The 19,343-nt window shown below is 36.8% G+C and overlaps 1 protein-coding gene across 1 annotated transcript in view; it reads right to left on the bottom strand.

The window, feature by feature from the left end:
• Positions 1 to 19,343, bottom strand: part of COL28A1 (collagen type XXVIII alpha 1 chain) — a gene marked incomplete at both ends in the record, with an annotated part of 54,003 nt that overhangs the window by 11,351 nt on the left and 23,309 nt on the right. Inside the window, 11 exons of the mRNA XM_080364209.1 lie at positions 4,644 to 4,712; positions 6,887 to 6,955; positions 9,366 to 9,434; positions 11,292 to 11,360; positions 11,997 to 12,068; positions 12,622 to 12,690; positions 14,512 to 14,583; positions 15,651 to 15,719; positions 16,877 to 16,945; positions 17,427 to 17,495; positions 19,056 to 19,124. Coding sequence (XP_080220335.1) covers positions 4,644 to 4,712; positions 6,887 to 6,955; positions 9,366 to 9,434; positions 11,292 to 11,360; positions 11,997 to 12,068; positions 12,622 to 12,690; positions 14,512 to 14,583; positions 15,651 to 15,719; positions 16,877 to 16,945; positions 17,427 to 17,495; positions 19,056 to 19,124 — 765 coding nt within the window. The remainder of the gene's footprint in view (positions 1 to 4,643; positions 4,713 to 6,886; positions 6,956 to 9,365; positions 9,435 to 11,291; positions 11,361 to 11,996; positions 12,069 to 12,621; positions 12,691 to 14,511; positions 14,584 to 15,650; positions 15,720 to 16,876; positions 16,946 to 17,426; positions 17,496 to 19,055; positions 19,125 to 19,343) is intronic.

Raw genomic sequence — 19,343 nt, 5'->3', positions numbered from 1 at the left:
AGGCATGGCACATGGGTGCTCTTAGCTCTAACTTGTTGTGTCAAGCTTATTGGATAAAATTGATTGCTATGTTCAGTAGGAAGGGAATTTCACCCTCAGATTTGATTGGAGGGGGGATTTTATTGTTCCTCTCTGGTCTAGTCTGTAAAAGGGAACTAAAGAGAGGGCTGCTCTCATTAGAAGTGTTCTTTTGCCTCATATGATCTGAGGCTTTTACATCATGCCTTCCCTGCTAATGCAAAGAGCCAGTATATTGGCAATACCCTTGAACATCTTGCCCCTTTTTTTTACACCCCCCAAAAATTCTATCTACAAACTCTTAAATACTACAGTCTTAAGTACTTAAAGATTGTAGGATTTAAGTCTGGTACATAGTGCAGTGTCATGTCCCTCTGCAGTGGGATGAACAGTAGGTATTCTTGATCCTTTAAAACTTCTCTGGTTTCTCAGTTCCTCCTGCAGTGCATTTTCTTACAATTACCTTGAGCCTGTCATATTACTAGGAAATATTGAGAGGCCAGGAAAATGTAGTCATCTTCCTATCTAATATCATCTGTTATCAAAGGAATAATTATTGGTCCTCAATGTCCCCACAAACCATAATAAAACCTTAAGCTGTTTGTAGGAGCTTCATGGGCAGAATTGCACAGACCAGCCCAAGCTTTCCCTGCCCAAGCCTTCTTCTGAACCTGACAGAGGTGCCAGAGCTAAGACATGGATGCACAGATAAGACTTTACATTATAAGGTTTTTTAGGAGATCCTAGGCTGCTGAGGCTTGTGAAACAGCCTGTAAGCCACTGTGATGGAAGGCAGGTTACCAAACAAGTAAATGATTCCTTATGGCCCAGTATCCAGTATACCCACAACCTGCTTTTAGACCAGTCCTGACCAAAAAGAGTGTAAGGGTGACTTGAAGTCATCTGTGTCTTCCTCCCATGGGTAACACATTCTTACACAGGGTCGTTGCAGGTGAAAGATTGAATTTTAGCCTCACATGCTTAGTTAATACCAGATGTCTCACTGAAAAGCTCTTTTGTAGAGCTTTATAATAATCCTATGTTTCTGTATTTCTTGGCTTAGAAAAAAAGACTTATTTTGCTTTATGAGTTGTGAAGTGCAGCAGTTCTTTTTTTCTAAGGTGTGACACTAAACTGTCCTCCAGGGAATTCATTTCAAGAAGGATTAGTACTGTTCTTTGATGAGGTCTAATTTATTTCCTGTACTGTGCTTGTAGACAAGTATGTCATCATCAGCAAAACAGTGAACTAGAAAAACACCACTGAAACAAGAAATAAAGAGATGAGTCAAGACAGTGTAAAGTATGGGACTCCAATATCTATTCTTTACCATTTCAAGAAAATTCACCAGATGACCTAATGGTCACCTGTAAAATATATCTTGGCTTCCAAATATATATACCTCACTTACTATGAAGTATCTATATTTGATACTGAAATATACAACAGACACTGCAGTACTCTCTTTAGTGAAGGCTAGTGGACACAATGGTATTTGTAATAAGAACCATTCAAAAAGAGACATTTCATGTCTACTTTCCACATTTTAGTTCAAATAGACAGGGCCCAGGCTGCAAAAGTTATTTATATTGCAACTGGATCCAGCCCAAATATTCACGCATTAGAGACTACGCTTGGAGTTTTAACAATCCTGCTGCTATCCAGTTACTGACAATGAAACTTGCTTTATTTCTAGTGCTGGGTTCTTGCTCTTGAATGTCTGTAACCCACCTCCTAGTTGGCAACAGTGCTTTTAAATAACTTTTTTATTATATTCTGACATTATTTGCTTCTGTTTTAATGCTACAAAAAATAGGGTGCTGCCAGGATTGAATGCATCCCACATGTTCCAATTTTGTTTTCATGTGAATTTGACCTCTGATACATAAAATTCCTATCTAGCAGTGTGCACATATGTGAGCCATTTCTGAAAGTGGGGAGAACAGAGCTCTGATTCAGCTGAGTGGAACATTCCTATATAATGATACTCGAAGGAATTTCAAATTAACTGGAGTGTAAATTTATCAAATAAATGTTCTTTTCTATATGCAGAGATTGCTGCTGTTTTTCTTATATTATTCATTATTATTTTTTTTTTCTTTTTTTTTTTTTTTTAACGTGGAAGGGATGAGAGATAGCCAGTGCACTTACATTTTATTTAAAAAAACCCCAGAAGATTGTTCATTTTATGAACTAAGTTCTGGGGGAATTCTTGCAATTCAGGTGAATTTTATTATTTCCTTTTGGAATTAAATACTATTAAATTATAAGAGCCTCATCTCTTGGTCACAGATATTTCACTTTTGCTCAGTCAAGTTCAGGTTGAAGTAACGGGCCTATTGCCCAATTTATTTTTAATCAGTAATTATGAACTAAAGGAACACAGGTCATATTCCTCCACAAAAAGATACTACCAATAAACCTTTACTAATCTGAATATACTTCAGCCCACAGACCTGGAGGGATGATGATACTTCTTATGCTGTTCATGGGTAGACTGACAGATAAGATTCAATGTCTTTATAAAGGAATGTGAGCAACTCACTTCAATTGGCAATGATTTACAACACTTAGAATGGAAAGCAAAAATTGTAAGTAGGTTAGTAGCCAATCTATGATTTAATTAAATATCTATGTTATTATATCATGAAACTTCCACTGGTTTAGGAATCACTGTCATAAAAGCACTAGATCTCAGTTCTCCACTGCAAAAACTTGGTATATTATCTTTCACTTTGTAGCTTTTACCTCCTCCCCTATAATGCATTTTATGACACCATATTGTACTTCCATCAGTCATGATCTGGGTTGCAACTTTCCTAATAATTATACAGTCAAAGAATTGCTTGTCCCAACAATTACTTGTGACCCATTTTCTGATCTTTTATATAAGACACTATGCACTATGATTTCACTAAGTTTATTTCTGTAAACCTTGTATATTTGTGATAATTTTCAGAAATACAACAACCAATGTTGAATTTAAAAATTCCAATTGTGAGAAATTGTACTGACATTATTCTAGTGGTTTTCTTTCACTTAAAAAAAAAAAAGTTTCCATGTCAGATTTAATTCAAATTTCTTTATTTTAAACTCCTATATTCTCACTGAAATTCTGATTTATATTCCTGGTGTTTGGAGTGTTTCAACCATGGCATCACATTGAGAGATCTTGATATGATCTTCCAATTCCTTTTCTTTGGGAAACACTACTTTCCAGAACTATGTATTTAGGAGATGGGGGAGTATTCCAGACATAATGATGCCCCCTAGACATTTTGTAGTCATAAGTTACACTTTTATCTAATACCTGCCTTGATAATTTCATACACTATTCTAGGGGTTTAATGAAATGTTCTTCTGTAGTACCAAGAACAATGTCTTGTAAGACTGTATTATATCAAGTCTTGCATCTCTATTTGGAAAATATATAATCTCATACAGAAAAAAACCCTAATTAGCTAGTAATACGTATTTTCTGTAAGTCTACATTCAATGACATAATTTAAATTACTTCTAGCTTTTTAGTTGTTTGTATCATGGTTCAGACCCTGCATTACTTTATGGGAAATGTCTTGTATTAATAAGCAGTAATTCAGAACAGGAGCACAAAGCCTGATTTCTCAGATCCCATTGTCAGGTTAATCTATGATCATTCCAAAGTCAAGTCATTCTGTGGTCACTCTATGCTCAGGTCATTCTAAGGATGACCATCCTTTGTTTTTTCCTTTGTTGTGGATATGTTTTTAAGAAGTTATTGTTGTTGTTTATTTTAAATAGGAATTCTCATGTTCTAGGAACAGAAGTTGAAAGTTCTTTCTGTTTGGGAAACAAACTGTTTGGGCAATATTTGTTTTGCTTTCTCCTGCAACAGGCTGCTTATTTCCTATTTCACATATGTAATGAGGAAACCATTAATAAAACCACTCTGTGGGATATTTTAAAAAAATCATGCTTGAGTTTAATATTAAATCTCTTTTTTTCCAAATTTTTATAACATAGTAGTTACAATGCAGCTTTTTAGGTGAATTACACACCACTTAGACCTTTATAACATTTTAGCTATTCTGTGGTTTTGCAAAAAAAACCTCAGGAATGTTTCAGTGTTGTATTTCTAATCCCTTTATCAGGTTTTTTTGTTTGTTTTTCTGCTGACTTTTGCATCTAAACTAATATTAATTTCAGATGAAGGTTTATAATCTTTCTTAGTAATCTAATTCTAGGAACTAGAATTCTAGTTCCATGGAAACAACATTTCCTGTGATTCCTTTGGGGTCTTGTCTTCCCTCTATAGGTGATGGGAATTGCATAATTATTAGGCAGTACTCTCTGTTGGATTCTGACATCCACATGGAAACTGCAGCATCTAGAAACATTCTGCGTCTTTGGATGTATGGAGAACCTGCAGATGTGCATAAAATCTGAGGATAAAGCAGAAACTGGTTTATATCTATCATGCCAGAGACGTCTATCACAAGCTTGTCTTCTAACTGAAACGTAAAGTGGGACATGAGATTGTAGTGTTTTGCCATGTATATGTTCCATTCTAATATAATGCCTTTTTCAGGAGATGTTTGTCTACCTTGTCTACTAGTCAGATGTGTATAGTACTATTGTACAAATACCTTTGGTCCAGCGTCTCCCACGCCTTTTGGGCCTACTGGTCCTGGGGGGCCCGCTGGTCCTGGAGGTCCCTGGTACAGCAGAGGAATAAAGTCAGTAGTTGTGCTAAAGTAAGAACACTTGTGTTCTTCAACAAAGAAGTGAACTTCAACAATAATTACTAATCTCTCTGGTTTTGCTGTATTTTGTCAAATCCTTCAAGTTTCCAATGTGTACTGAGCAACAGTCATCCTCAGTCCCAGGTGAAAACCTGAAAAGACTACCAGAGTGGTGGAAAAAAGTCCATCTCTTTACTTAATAACATCGGAGTAATTAATTCTCAGCTCAGAGAAGTCAGTGAGAAAGCAGACATTGTTCCATAACTCATACAGTGCAGACATTACACACCTGAGATACCAGAGGTAACCCATCTAAATCTGGGGGCTGGGTAACTGTAACATGCTTTGTTGTATTTGTGTCCAACAGTGTCTTCTCCTGAAGCTCCTGCTCAATTCATCACAGACCCTCCAGCTGCCCTTCATACTGTGGGAGGTATCCTCCCCTTCCCTTTCAGCATTCATAGGGCAAACTTCTTTTCCCTATCATGCTATAGAGACTTAGCTACATAAATCTAGTCCATGTCTGACAGTGGTTTATGGAGTTGGCCTTTCCAGATCATGATGTATGGAAAAGCAGCTCAAGAAGGGGAAAGATGCGTGCTGCAGCACAACAGAACCTTCATACATTTCAAGGACATGAACTCGTAGCAGAGAGAAATGCAACCAGCTTTTACTGAACTTGGAGACTGAGTTGCAGGGAAGCGTGGCCCTTATGGCAGCTGTAGATGGGAATCCTAGAACAAATGTGATTTCAGGAACACTACTGCCGAGCAAAGCTCTTTTTTTTTAATTGTCAAGTCACTAAAAGAAATGCAGGAAGCGCATACACATAAGTTTGTCATCCTGTGACTGGGCAGACTACAACCAGCACTCATTCACCTTTATTAATCAATGATTATCAAACCAGGCTTCTCTTGAATTATTTGATTAATTAGAAAAGAAAAGTTTTCAGCTTCTCACTGACCTCTTTGGTTCTGTATCTACCAATATTTCTTTTTCATGTGGTTTAAACAAGTCATCTTGACTTGTAAAGCTTGAAACTTCTGTTCCTATGTGGCATTTTAAGGACTACTAGAAGATCTTCAGTTATCTATTTGCATCACTGCCTTCCTCATGATTGCCTTTGCATTTGCATTCTCATTTCAGTTTTAACTGGGATGACAGTAGGGTTTTTTCAGCTGTTTGCATGTCCTATGCTTAATAGGTCTGGGTCTGTTACTGGCACTCCTTGACCCTCCAAAGAGTCTTGAGCTGGTCTAGTGTCCTCACATGCTGTGAAATACATCAGGTACGTGGCATTCTACCAGGAATTCTGAGTAAATACCCTCTGAACTAATTCTGATCCCTTTTTAGGATCAGTTTGAATGACAGGAAATTGGAGCTGAGCCGTGACTTATTTGGAAGCACTCAGGTCCCACCTCAGTGTATTTAGGAGTGTCTTTCTGGTTGTAGTTTGAAATCAAGCTGGATTACAGACATAAAGAACGTAGTGCTAATAGAAGTTGACATGTGGTTGAAGGATGGCACCAGTATTTTCACTTCCTAGTGAAAGGCTGATCAAACATTTGCGTGGCTTTGGATGACTGAAATTTGGGCTTATAAGCCCTTGTAAGGGAATGTGCCAGCTGGAATGCTCAGGCATTACCCCCCTCTGGAGCTAACCATCAGAAAAGCAAGGGGAGGGGAAACCTTCAAAAAAGAGGATTTATTTCCCTGGTATGAAAGCAGCTGAAAAATAAAGGAGTTGAAGGCTTTGAGATTTGGCTAAACAGATGTTATAAGAGATCTTGAACAAAAAATGGTAAAGAAAAGGGAGGGAGGGGGACAGGGAAGGAAAATAATTCAAAGCAGCTATTATATTAAACATGTATGAGCAACCATGAACATTTTGATGGAATTACACCATATCACTTTCATGATGCTGAAACAACGAAGGTTTATATCCTGTTCTGACTGCCTGTAGAACTGGCACTGTATCTAGGACAGGAAAGGACTTAAAAATATATATGAAATATTTAAATTTGATATAGAATTAAATGGAAGATTAATTGCACTTAGTTATGTAACTAAATATTGGGTTATTGCATAGCAATTTTTTTTTTTTTTTTTAATTAGAACACAAAGTACAGAATTCAAATTGTACTTACAGCTTCACCTTTGTGGCCATCGCCTTTTTCTCCACGGGGTCCAGGTGGTCCAGGCAGTCCCCGGTTACCCTAAACACAAAAAAGCAAATCACACATTGTGCTAGTAACTGGATTATCACAATTTAACAAATATTAAAAAATATGTAAGAAAACTATTTAATATCCTTTTGAAAATATAGAATAGCAGTTACTAACTCTTGCAATTTGTTTTCAAAGCTCAGAAATTTTTGTATTTTTTTATTGTCACTTCAGTTGATCAAACTAAGACTTCAGAAGAACAGGAGGTCTTTTAGGAAATCATTAATTGCTAGATTTGTAGTTGCAGAGACAAATCTTCAGAACATTTACTTTATCTGAAGTCAATAGAAAGTTAAATTTATTTTTAAAAAGTTAAACTTTTATGACTTTGGGAGTAACTCTTTACACTTGAACAATGAATTCAACAATACTGAAACATAATATGCCAGCCTTAAGGTATTTTATATAGGACATTTTGCTTTTCCAGATAATGACATTGGTTCTCTCATACAGTAAAGCAAAACTGCATTCTATAAGAGAAGTAAAAGAAAGAAATACAACTTATTATAAGAAATACATAATTTTTCTTAGTTTAGCCTTAAATGCTCTTTAGCAGGAGACAATCACTCCTTCTGTTGACTCTTCCACTGACTCACACTAAAGATTTGTGTGTTTGCAAAACCTCAGTGCTTCATTTCAGCATCAGAAGAGAAGCAAATAGCAATATTTTCCTCTTTCTCTCATTCCAGTGATAGTTTTCCTGACATTTACTGAGAAAACTATCTGAACAATAGACTTCTTCATGGAAACAAGAAAGAAAACATATTACTTTGAGGCATCCCTCAAGATACGCTGGTAGTCTGTGCTGTAGATGTTCACATGACAGCACCGCTCATCAGAAATCCTTATTGATATCTGTAGGTCACACTTTGACCCCACTCCTAAGCACGGTATCATATGGCCATACAGGGAGAAGTGAACACCCTTCCCTCAGTCCTACAGAACCAAGAAACGTAAATGGACTTTCCTTTAGAGTGTTGGAAGGTCAGTTGTTAATATACATACAGATAACATATCATGAAGAATAATTACATACAAATAGCAAATATTTCCCTGTCTATTCTAGTAAAAATAAATAGCTGGAAAAAAGAAAATACAAATGACTGAAAATGACTGGAAAATTCTGCAGTAACATAATGCTTCAAGAAACCATGAATGGAGCCCTGATAGGAGCTCAGATCTCAGGGGCTGGTCTGTCTGAATACAGTGTCCATGCCTGGAGAACAAACTGACTCATATTGCTGTTAGGTATCCAACAAAAACGGACTTTGGGCCCAAATTTCCTGTCCCATTAATGTCTCTACCATAGACGCAAGCCATCAGATCTTCTTAACCAATTTATCCTTGTCAAGGAAAAATGAAAGAGGTGCTTTGGCTCTCCTAAAGATGCACACATCACAAGATTAGTCTAGGAAGTAAGTGAACGAAGACATTCAAGGTAGACTCAGTGTTCTTGTTAGATTAATCCTTGAAACAACTTTAAGATGGAATTTGGGATGGAGGTGCAAGCAGGACTTATGCTTAAAGAAAATTGTACATGGTAGATGAGTCTTGTATCAATTTCTCCTATTCTCCAGTCCAAAGGGATATTTTCACTGGAAGACCATAAGCAGAACCTGACCAACAGATTCAAACTGTGTCAGTGCTGGAAGATATTTCTTCATGTTTCCTAATTTTCAAATTATAGAATTCTGATCCACTTCTGTGAAAATTTAACCAAGGAGTGTGCTTCTAGTTCATAAATAACTTTATAATGGAAAGCAAATTTAAACCTTTTCTTCATTCTTAATATCCATAGTTCTTAAATTGTGTATAAAATGAGAAATGTTTTAGAAACATTTAATAACTTGATTATTTTTAACAAGAAAAGAAACCTTGGATCATGAATTCATTTCTGTTTTTACTTCTAATTCCAAGTAAATCCTATTCCGTAACCTATATGCAAATAAGTATTTCCAAAAGATCAATTTTTAAAATTCTTTATTTTGAGTCTTACCTATGTTTTTGAATGCGCAAGGTTGGTATTACTGAAACAACACTGTAAAAATAACTAATACCTGTCAGTTTATAATCAGTAAAGCGCATATTGCCCATACAGAGGTAAGAAAGACTACATGAGATCTTGAAAGGCCAAATTGAATTTGAAGAGACACTTTCCTAATGCAGACTTCCTGAGGGAAGTTTGCAGGATGAGGTACATGGGATTAATTATGTAATCTACTTTGTGTTTCTTCTTTGAAAAGATTTTGAAAAACAGACCTAAGCTGGAATGATGGAAAAGTTGAAGAAGTGTTCAGTTACTTTCCTGAAAAGGTTGTTCAAGTGGTTTCTTCATTTTCACAAGAGTTTTGCATATGTCTCGTGTTTCTTTATTTTCCATATTTTGTCTTAAAACTCCTACCGTTGGTCCCATTATTGAATTTCCAGGAAGTCCATCATCTCCCGGTGGCCCCTTGGGTCCCGGATCCCCCTACCCAGAAAGAAACAAATCCAAAACCATGTTAATTATTTTCAGTTTTAATTTCCAAAGTTTTGCAGAAAAGAACAACTATTCCATTCTTTCTGACCGTGACAATTATTGAGCTGGGAAATATGAAATCAGCATTTGTAGAGGAAGATTTTACTATCTTGATTCTGACCTCTCTTATACTTCTGCTTCTCCACAACTTTCTCAAAGAGTTTGTCCTGCCTTGATGAATAACTTGATGCTTTCAGTTTTCAGCTGAAGGCTGAATATTGTAATCCAGGTTCAGTGGCCAGATTCACCTGTGGCTTCTGCCTGCTTATGCCCACAGAAGCAAGGATGCATAACCTTGTTTCTGCCAGAGCACATAGAGAACAGCAAAAAAATTCAAAGACAAGTGCTGACACAGAGTATATTTAGAAAGGCTACAGATGCAATGCTGCAGCACTTCAAAACTGCACACTCCACAGTCTGAAAACCCACGAAGATACTTGAGGTTTTCCTCAAATATTACCCAGTACAACTGCATGGTAATCTTAGCTCTGTCAGTGTCTTTCCTGGAAAGCAATCAGGTTTAGAATTCAAGTTCCTCCTGTTATCCCTTCTAGAGCAAAATTTAGCTCCTTCTAGTGTTTAATCTATGGCAATAGATGTTTTACTTTACATTAAGGATCTTAGAAAGATAATTTCAATTTTTGATTAAACTTTTGCAAGTTTTAACACTAGTGAGAAGGACAGGCGATATTTAACCAAACATTCACTAGGGAATGCAGACCAAATATTCTACCAAAACCACTGATCAGTTTTAACCATAGAAAGGACTTTGAGAAAAAAACAGCTATCTAATGTTACTGTCTCCATATTAATAGCAGCGTAACAGTTGTCAGGGGAAATACAACTCTAGTCCCCAAACATGGGTGTTTAGCCAACTTCCAGTGGACACAGTCATGTCTGTCCAGGAGTTAAGACCTCTAGCAGTCATCCACTACTACATCAAATACCTAGAGATGTACTAAAAAGACCTCAGACCATGGTAACTCAGAGCTTTAAAAAACATGCAGATTCCTTGCATTAGAAATTGATAATGTCTGGCTTCACTACTGCAGATACCAGGATGTTCCAAGAATACAATTGCTAATGATCATTGTAAACATCACAAAAACAGCAAGTATTTTATTCTTAAAATAAAAATAAAAGGGGTTTCAACTGTTTTTTAAAACTTTGAAGTTAGCTTTACTATTGCTGAATCAACTTATTTTGCTCAGCAGGACAAGTCCCACTCGTTTCAGGTACTTTTTCCCAATATAGAAAACTAGGCGGACGTAGCTGTAGCTATCTCGTACATGATATTTTATTTAAATTAGTATCTACTGGCCAGCTGTTCACTTGGAATTAACATGCAAACATCCGTCTCCATAAAATCATCTAGTTTAGCATGTAACTCTCTGGAACTATACATAGACACATTCCTGCAGGGATTTGTTGCCACATTCTGGAAACCTTTAGTCTAAGAAACAAAGTACAGAGTAAATTTGAAAAACAACAACAAAAGCAACATCTACAACCAACTTCAAAGTGATAAATTTCACAGGAGGGGCCAAAACACAATCAAAACGTAAGAAGAATATTTTTTTTTTTAAATGTCTTCGGAAGGCAATAACACGTACTAAGTTCATTATCCTGTTAAAGGGCCCTCAAACACTGTTAATTTTTATTACTTTTCAGTTCTTATTTCTAAAATTCAGTCATCTTTGTTACTACAACAAGGAATTTTAACTTCTTTAACTTATATTCTTTTGACAGATATATGCACTAGAAATTTTCCAGTCTCTGGTCTCCAGCAAACATGTATGAGATAATCACCTTTGGTCCAGCAGGTCCCTGAATAGATGATCCAGCGACACCAGGTGGTCCTCTCTCGCCTGGTTCACCCTGTTACAAAATGGTATCATCTAGATTTAAACAGTTTCATTTTCTGCACAAGTAGCAAGAAATTTTTTCAACACTTTATATTATTAAAATATCTATAACATAGATCTATCTACAAAACAGACAATATTTGGGAAAAAACATAAATAAACTTACTCTTCTTGTGAAAGCTGGTTCATGTTTTATGTTGTAAATAACTATTGGTTGAACAATGTATTTTATTAACTTTAATAATTTTTTGTGTCTAGCTTACAAAGCCAATGGAATAACCAGAATACTTGTATTATTTCAATTTCTGTGTCATTCAGAGCAACACTTAATCACAAAATGTTATAGTAGAAAGTTAAATCTTCAAAATAAAATTTTGTGAAATGCTGATCTTTAGAATCACTTGGACAACTTTAATTTAGCTTCTCAGTGCTCACACATAACTATAAGGTCTGTATTAAATGTTTACCCCTTGTTTTTCTCCTTGGGACTTCTGTGTCATTCAGGACAAGGGATGGAAATATTTCTGCTTTTCCTTTTTCTGTTTAGTCTCCAAGCATCGGATGCTTGAGAAATTGATACATTACGTAAATTCCATAGATACTTTTATAAAACACAAAGTGAAGGATTACTCTGAAGGAACAAGCTTACTTTTGGTCCAGTTGGGCCTTGTACTCCTCTATAACCAATCAGTCCTTGGGATCCTTTTTCTCCTGGGTCACCCTGATGAAAACAAACCTTTTGTTTCAATCACAGCAAAGTTTTACTCACAACTGGGAGAAACACGAATAAGCAAAAACAGGATGACAATGTTGCCCGTAATTAGAAAGTATTTAGATGCTCCACTCCAATTGAAATCCCAGTTCTAGAATCTGCTCCAAATTTCCTACATTTAACCAGGTGGGAGATAAAAGCTGTCTGTGTACTGATACATATTTCCACCTTTTAATTTCATGTTTAAATATCTAAGTTGTAACACAGTTTCTCTTAACTGCTCCTCTCTCCCTACGAGCATGGTCAGATAATTTGTCTCCTCCTAACTTTAAAGAAAATTCTGTACTGAATTTTTATGAAATCTCTACTGCACAATTAACTTTAGGGTCTATGTTTATAGTCTAATCTTTGCTCCACTTGTGCAGGCTAAGAAATACACTGCTCTCTCTTAAAGTCTTTTAAAACATCAGGTAAAATACAACGAACGAAAAAAGGGGCCAGAATCTGAGCTCTTACGAAATGAAATTTGTAGTATTTCTCCAGTGTGCATGTCAAGCCATACCTTTTGGCCTACATCTCCTTTGCCAGGGGGTCCTTCCGAGCCTCTTGGACCTTGATCTCCCTTTTCTCCCTAACAGAGATTAAATAGTTAATTAATTTTCATTGAGGTAACTTTATTGAATCAATAGACTTAAGAGAAACAATGCTCACATAAACACTTTTTCCTGAAAATGTCAGTAAATGTCTGGTTAAAACTTTGTCCTGCAAAGAATTAAGTATTCTGTCTTCTTAACCCCCCTTCCACCCTCCTGCATTCATATTCCTTACTTCACAGACATGAGTAATAATGCCATTTGCAATTACACCAATCTTTTGTAGGAGGAATTGCATGCATATACTTATATGAGGAAGAGATTTGGGGCAACTCTGTAGACAAAGGCTAATCCAGACTGCATCTATTTGCCAGCAACGCTACTTCAAATAATTCACAAATAATCCACATAAAACATTCTGTTAAGGAATATTACCTACAAAATATTTTTGTATATTATAAGTCAGATTAGTATGTCAGAATGCCTGTAGGTAATTCAGAAAGTTAAAAGCAGATTAAAATAAAGCTTAAACATTTATTTCTGATCTGAGCTGTTGATGGAAGTGGCATTACAGAGCCTCCTGTTGATGGCTTCAGTCTGGGTCCCACTTCACACCTGCAAATAGCTGCTGTGACATCTCTGTGCTACTAACTGCAGGCATCAGCTGTTCTTTGCACTGTCCTGGACACCCAAGGTAGCTTCTCAGTACTAACATTTTCACTTATAATGAATTACAACAGTGAAGGTGACAGCACCAAGATGATCATCAGTATAAAGCCAATATGCAAGAGAAAAAAACCCCAGCAATCCCAAATACAAAAGCCACCTGTAAATTTAACCCAATGCTTACTCTTAATGGTGGCGTTTCCCTTCTGATACACTGAGATCTTCACTTTTGAGCACTTCAAATTTTTAAAAATAATTAAGTAACAACAGAAATTGAATATATTTTCCTACAGTGGAAGGCTTACTGTCTTAGGTTGTGGTATTTGCACTGCTCTGGCAGATGAAAAAGAAAAGTTGTATTACTAATAGATGCTTATTACAGCTATTCAGATGTTTCTGATTAGAGATCTGCAGTCAAAAAATGCTGGTGAGCTTACTCTGAACCATGTTCAGTTCATCAGAGCTACATGTTGGCCAGCTGCTGCCCTCAGTGATGAAATGGACAGCTGCAGAGTTTGGAGATGCCTGAATTCATCGCAGCAACTCAACAATCAGCCAAAGCACTGAGTTTTGCTCACTCAGCAGCTCATTCTTTCTGGAATGAGTAAAATTAAAAAGCTTCCATTTAACTTACTCTTGATTGACTATTTTTGGCACTCTGCTGTGCACTCCTCTAAATTTCTTTTGACTGTTTTGAATTTATGATTCTCTTTCCCAATATGGTAGAGTTTCTCTTAAAATCTCAGAATTTCCCTTGGAAGCAAGCAGCCCTGGTTGCAGCTGTTTGCGATAGTTTTGTACCAGGCTGACAAACTTCAGCCACGGCTCGCCACCCTGCTGGATGTCCTAGGTCACATCACTTTGAGCTCGGCTTCTTGGTACCAGGAAAAATCTGAACCGGCTGTTAGGAACAGGCTAAAGACACAAGCTACCTGTTCTCTGAGAAGACTGTGAAATTTAACAGTAGTCAATAGGTCACAAAAGGCAGAGCAACTAAATCAGTTGCAGATTCAGGTGGTAGCCACTGTTAGCAAAGTTTGTTGGAAACGTTTCAATGAGCCTGGTCCCTTTTCCCTGGCAGAAGTATTGGCACATGCCCTCCCCCAGGATGAACTTACCACCACATATCTGCAAATAATGATTTGTTTTCTTTCTTCTACACCTTTTACATGCAGAAAAATATATTTACTTACCTTTACCCCTGACTTCCCAGGATCTCCCTGCACACCTTTCTCTCCTCGGAGTCCTGTTAGACCTATATCTCCCTTAAAGAAGAATAAATAATTATATTTGCATGCCTCAATGAATTCTTTATCCTGTAAACTGGATCTAACAGTGTGTTGAAATGTTAATTCATGACGTACAATATTTTTGCTCAAATAAAGGTTGTTATTCCCAGTAAGTTAAATATTCTATTGAGCCAGTAATTTTTTTTACTCATACAATCTAAAATAAGTATTTTAAATTTATTTCAAAGCTCCACATCTACTTCTTCAATCTTGGTTTTGTATTAAATAAATTTACATCTATTCAGTGAGTAAAAACATGATCGAATGCTGTTTATTTTGTGCACAAGAACAAATGATACAAATGTAACTTCCTTGCAAAGTCAAACATTTGAGACTTAAAGAATGCTCAGCCAAAATGCCTGTCCAGCCTGCTCACTTCACTTTTGAATTTGCTTTATAGTTTTTGGTCTATCTGACCACTGCATAAAGCTCACAGATTGGTTTGTATCATGAATGGAGGTGTTGACTGGAGACTGTCACCTCACTGATGGTATAAACTGGTAATGGCATTACTTTTAAGACTTGCCACAAAGAGTTGAAACTATCTATAGGAACCAGTCCTGCACAGTGCTTCTTCCATAATCCTGGGAAAAATCACCAAAACCAAGATGTCTGTGTCACCTTACCCAATGTTATTATTAAATACACAGTCTTTAAAATGGCAGCTGAAGTCAAAGCTTTAAGTGTTTAACAACTCTTCTAACATTGTCACACAGACTGTTGGTTTTTTTCCCAATCATTGCAGAATAACAGAGTTTGCAACATTTCTAACTGGCCTTGGAAGTACCTCACTGGCTTTTGAAACACGTGGGAAAACACTGTTCCATTTATGGCTGCAGTGATGTTATTAGGTGAGAGGGTGAGAGGTCTAATGCAGTATTTTGAGTTTAAAACCTAAAACTGTGAAGTTAAGGGAATATCTGTCACTGAAATTCCTTATTTTGATCATAGTTGATTTATATTAAAAAATCTTCTTAGTTTATCAGCAACTAGTGAAAGAATTAGAAGAACCTGTAAGGAACAGTTAAAAATAATAGGCTCACTTTAAGTCCTCGTACGCCAATTCCTGGAATTCCTGGTTCTCCTTTTTGTCCAGGTTCACCTGGTTGACCCTGGTAACAAAACATCTTTTGTTTAACAGAGGAACACAATTTACCTTCATTCATTACTTGCACTGTTTCACTAGCTGCTTTTCACACAGTGTCCTTACGGGTCACTTCCAACTTGAGATATTCTATGATTCTAAGTTTTCAACCAAGCAGTTTTCCACTGGAAAATTCTGTTGTTTAAAACCCCCCTAACTTGTAGGACTGCATGTGTTTTATTTAGACTTTGTGCCCACTGCAAGCTTAAGTGAATCATTCCAGCTTTCTCCTTTTTATTTTAATATGTTTTACATTTTTATTTTATACCACTATATCAGACACACTCTGGTCACTGAATTAAGAGTGGGTCTAAATAAAGAAAAATCAGAACTTCTGTTTAAGATAAAGCTTTACTCTCATGATTCTTCCTTCCAGTAGTTCTAAAATAGTTAAAGAAACAGAAATTAATTGGTTTCAATTTTGCTTTTTAAAATACTTTTTCACACTAAGAAAACTGTCCTCATACACAACAGGTTTCACAGCTCACTATTTTTCCCTACATTAATATTAAACATTGCTGCTGCAACTGCCACTTACATGCCAGAGTAATGCCCAGAAGAAAATGATTGTACTTCTCTCTGCTCTTGCTACAGTGACTCATGTCTTCCTTTTGTAGATCAAGGTGACTACAAACCACATTCCTGCTTTACAGCTCTTCATTCCACTTGCTCTCCTAAGTACTTCACCAATTCTCTTTTTCTTGCCTTGTGGTGCTCACCTGACACTTTATCACTAGGGGTTTGGGCTTTGACAGCAGTAATTGCTTAGCCCAGGACTGTCAAACTCATTTTCACCGGGCGCCACATAAGCCTTGTGGTTGCCTTCAAAGGGCTGAATGTGATTTGAGGACTGTATAAATGTGTTTAGTTTAGCCCACTTCCAGGTTCTTTCCACATCCACAAAGATGAAGGGCTGACGCTAAGCACATGCCACATGCTGCATATGGGGAACATCTTGATGACATGGGTGATTTTCCCTCAAAGACTGAAACGCGAATTGTTATCTCTAATGAAGAATTAGGTTTTCATCTCATCAAACACACTCTTGAAAAGCCTGGCAAAGATATGTTACCTGTTGTTTCTTGCTGGTGCTATTTTTTAAAAATATAATGTCTCAGTCATTACCTTTGGACCTGGCAGACCAGAACCTTTAGATCCTTTTGCTCCAGGGTTTCCTTGTGGACCCTGTATACCCTACAATGCAAAATAAATGAGTTGCTGCATTCCATTCTTCCACATCCAAAATTCACCATCTTTCAGTTAATGATGACTTTATCTTATCTTTAAAGAAAACAATTTTCTTGCCTGTCCTCAGGCTTAGTTCTGAGATCTTTATTTTATTTTTCCTTCAAAGGACTTTAAATTCAGAAGTGGTGGATTCCTACTTTGTGAAACTCTTATCTATACTATGTCATCATCCAAGCAATGTATTTATCTTCTATGCAAATGGCTAAGCAGATTAGACCAAATTTCTGTTTGCTTGATTCTAAGATCATTCAAATGAGTTGGAATCACTTAAATTTAGAAGCTTTGCCTAAAGATCAGTTTGGTACTTTTTAAAACGAAAACTCACTGTGAAATTTTTAATGTCTTCACATCAAAATTGGAGCTCTGATACAGTATAAAATGAAAACTACATGCAGATGCTCATTACATGTTCAAAATTTAGGCTTACCTGGCTTCCTGGATTGCCTATTCCTGGTGGTCCTATTGGGCCCTGTGGTCCCACTTGACCTTGTTCACCCTGTACAAAAGTATTTCCAAGAGTTAAACTCCAATAATCCACACTAGCTCATTAACATATTTAAACTAAAAACAAAGAAACAGCCCCCAAGCTGTATTAGCTTGAAGTTTGCTGCTTCGTTTGAGTTAAATGTGTTTAGTATACCTGAAAATCTGCCTATTGCAACTGATCTAATAAAAATAATACCCCTTCTTACTTACAAACTCTGTCTCATTTCTAACACAAGATGATCACAACAGTAACTTTATTATCAGAAGGAACCATAGTTAATCTTTACATACTGAGATTAATTTTGAAGATTTTATTGTACAGAAATGTACACAGTTTCTTGCACAGCTCTCAAAGGAATAACTTGCAAGTGTCAACAGAGCAGCTAGAGGGTATTTTTGAAAAATCTTTGTCAGGTGGTATTGTAATGGTATTGTACAGCACTTGGGGATGGATATAGAGGAACTATAGCAGAGGGAATGATAGAAACAGAGGAATATGGGGAGGTGATGTGGGTATTGGAAATGGCACACACCCATGAAGGTGTCAAGGATGTGTGGCACCAGCCCCTAGAAAACAAAAAAATAATTACTTTCATATATGCCAGAAACATTTATTTACTGAAATCATCCCAAATGCTTACTGTCCTGGCCATCACTGCATTTTTCCTACACAGACATGGGAATAAGATGGCTCTGTCTTGAGCTAGATGCTCTGGCAGGTTCTCATCGAGCTTCCCTCTCACAGACTGACCAAATCAGACCTCACCACACCACCTAGGTTGCTCTGAAGATTTTGGAGAGCCATTTGACTGGACGGTGAGATCAGTAAGTTCAAGTTAAACTTCCTACATCTGTGAAGCACGCCCTGCTGATGAAGCTGTCGACGACTTGGGATAGGAGTGCTGTCCTCTCCTCTTACTGAAGCTGAGTGTGGGGCAATGAGGAGAGCAGAAGACATGGGGACAGGAGGGAAAGAAACCAATGGGGAGTAGGAGGAGCTGAGGCAATAATCATGAGAGGAAGGATCTGGAATCGCTGCCTCTGCTTTGTAGGACACCTGGGCATGGGTCATCAGCCACTCTCTGGGGATGCACAAGATACAGGCAGGAATCTCATCAGGCCAACATTTGTTCTGGATCCCTCTTTGGGGGATTAGGCACCAGAAAGCTAACAAATTTCAAAAGCCAGAGTGTTCCTTTTTCTGTCCTGGGTCCATTAGATTAGATGACTCAAAGATTTTTTTTACCTTTTAAAAAATGTTTAAATATCATTTTAAATATTTAAAATACAATGTTTCTGACACAAATTTAGGAGGAAAAAAGTCAATTTCTTCCCTCATATTCCCAACTGCATTGAATACAGTCTTTAGTGCCCTCAGTTAACATTAACAGGCTCAGCTACTTATACAGATGAGTACAGCGTATGGAGCTGCATGGAATGGTGTAGTACCTCAGATTCCAGGTAAAACATACGTTTCTATTATTGTGATATTATGTTAATAATTAATCATTAATTTAACTAAAAATATAATTAACTATAGATACAATTAGAAAAATATTTTGTGCCTCACCTTGTCACCTTTGATTTGTTGACCTGGCAGCCCAGGAGGACCACGTATACCTTCAGAGCCCTTTTCACCCTGGAAATATGTGCAATTTTGTAACTGTATTTGGGAATTTATAAAGAATACTATTCCAGAAAAACTGGTCATCATAATGTAGATAATGAGGAGAAAAGTATTTATTTACAAATGAACAAGAAAAATAGTCAATGGAATTATCAGTCTTAGAGAAAAGTGATTCAGTTACAATTAATTACATGCTCCATATTCATTCATTGTGTTGTTGAACGCAGGACT

Source organism: Nesoenas mayeri (assembly GCF_963082525.1).
Source record: "Nesoenas mayeri genome assembly, chromosome: 2".
NCBI classification, from domain to species: Eukaryota; Metazoa; Chordata; class Aves; order Columbiformes; family Columbidae; genus Nesoenas; species Nesoenas mayeri.
This window is presented reverse-complemented; position numbering and strand designations above follow the sequence as displayed.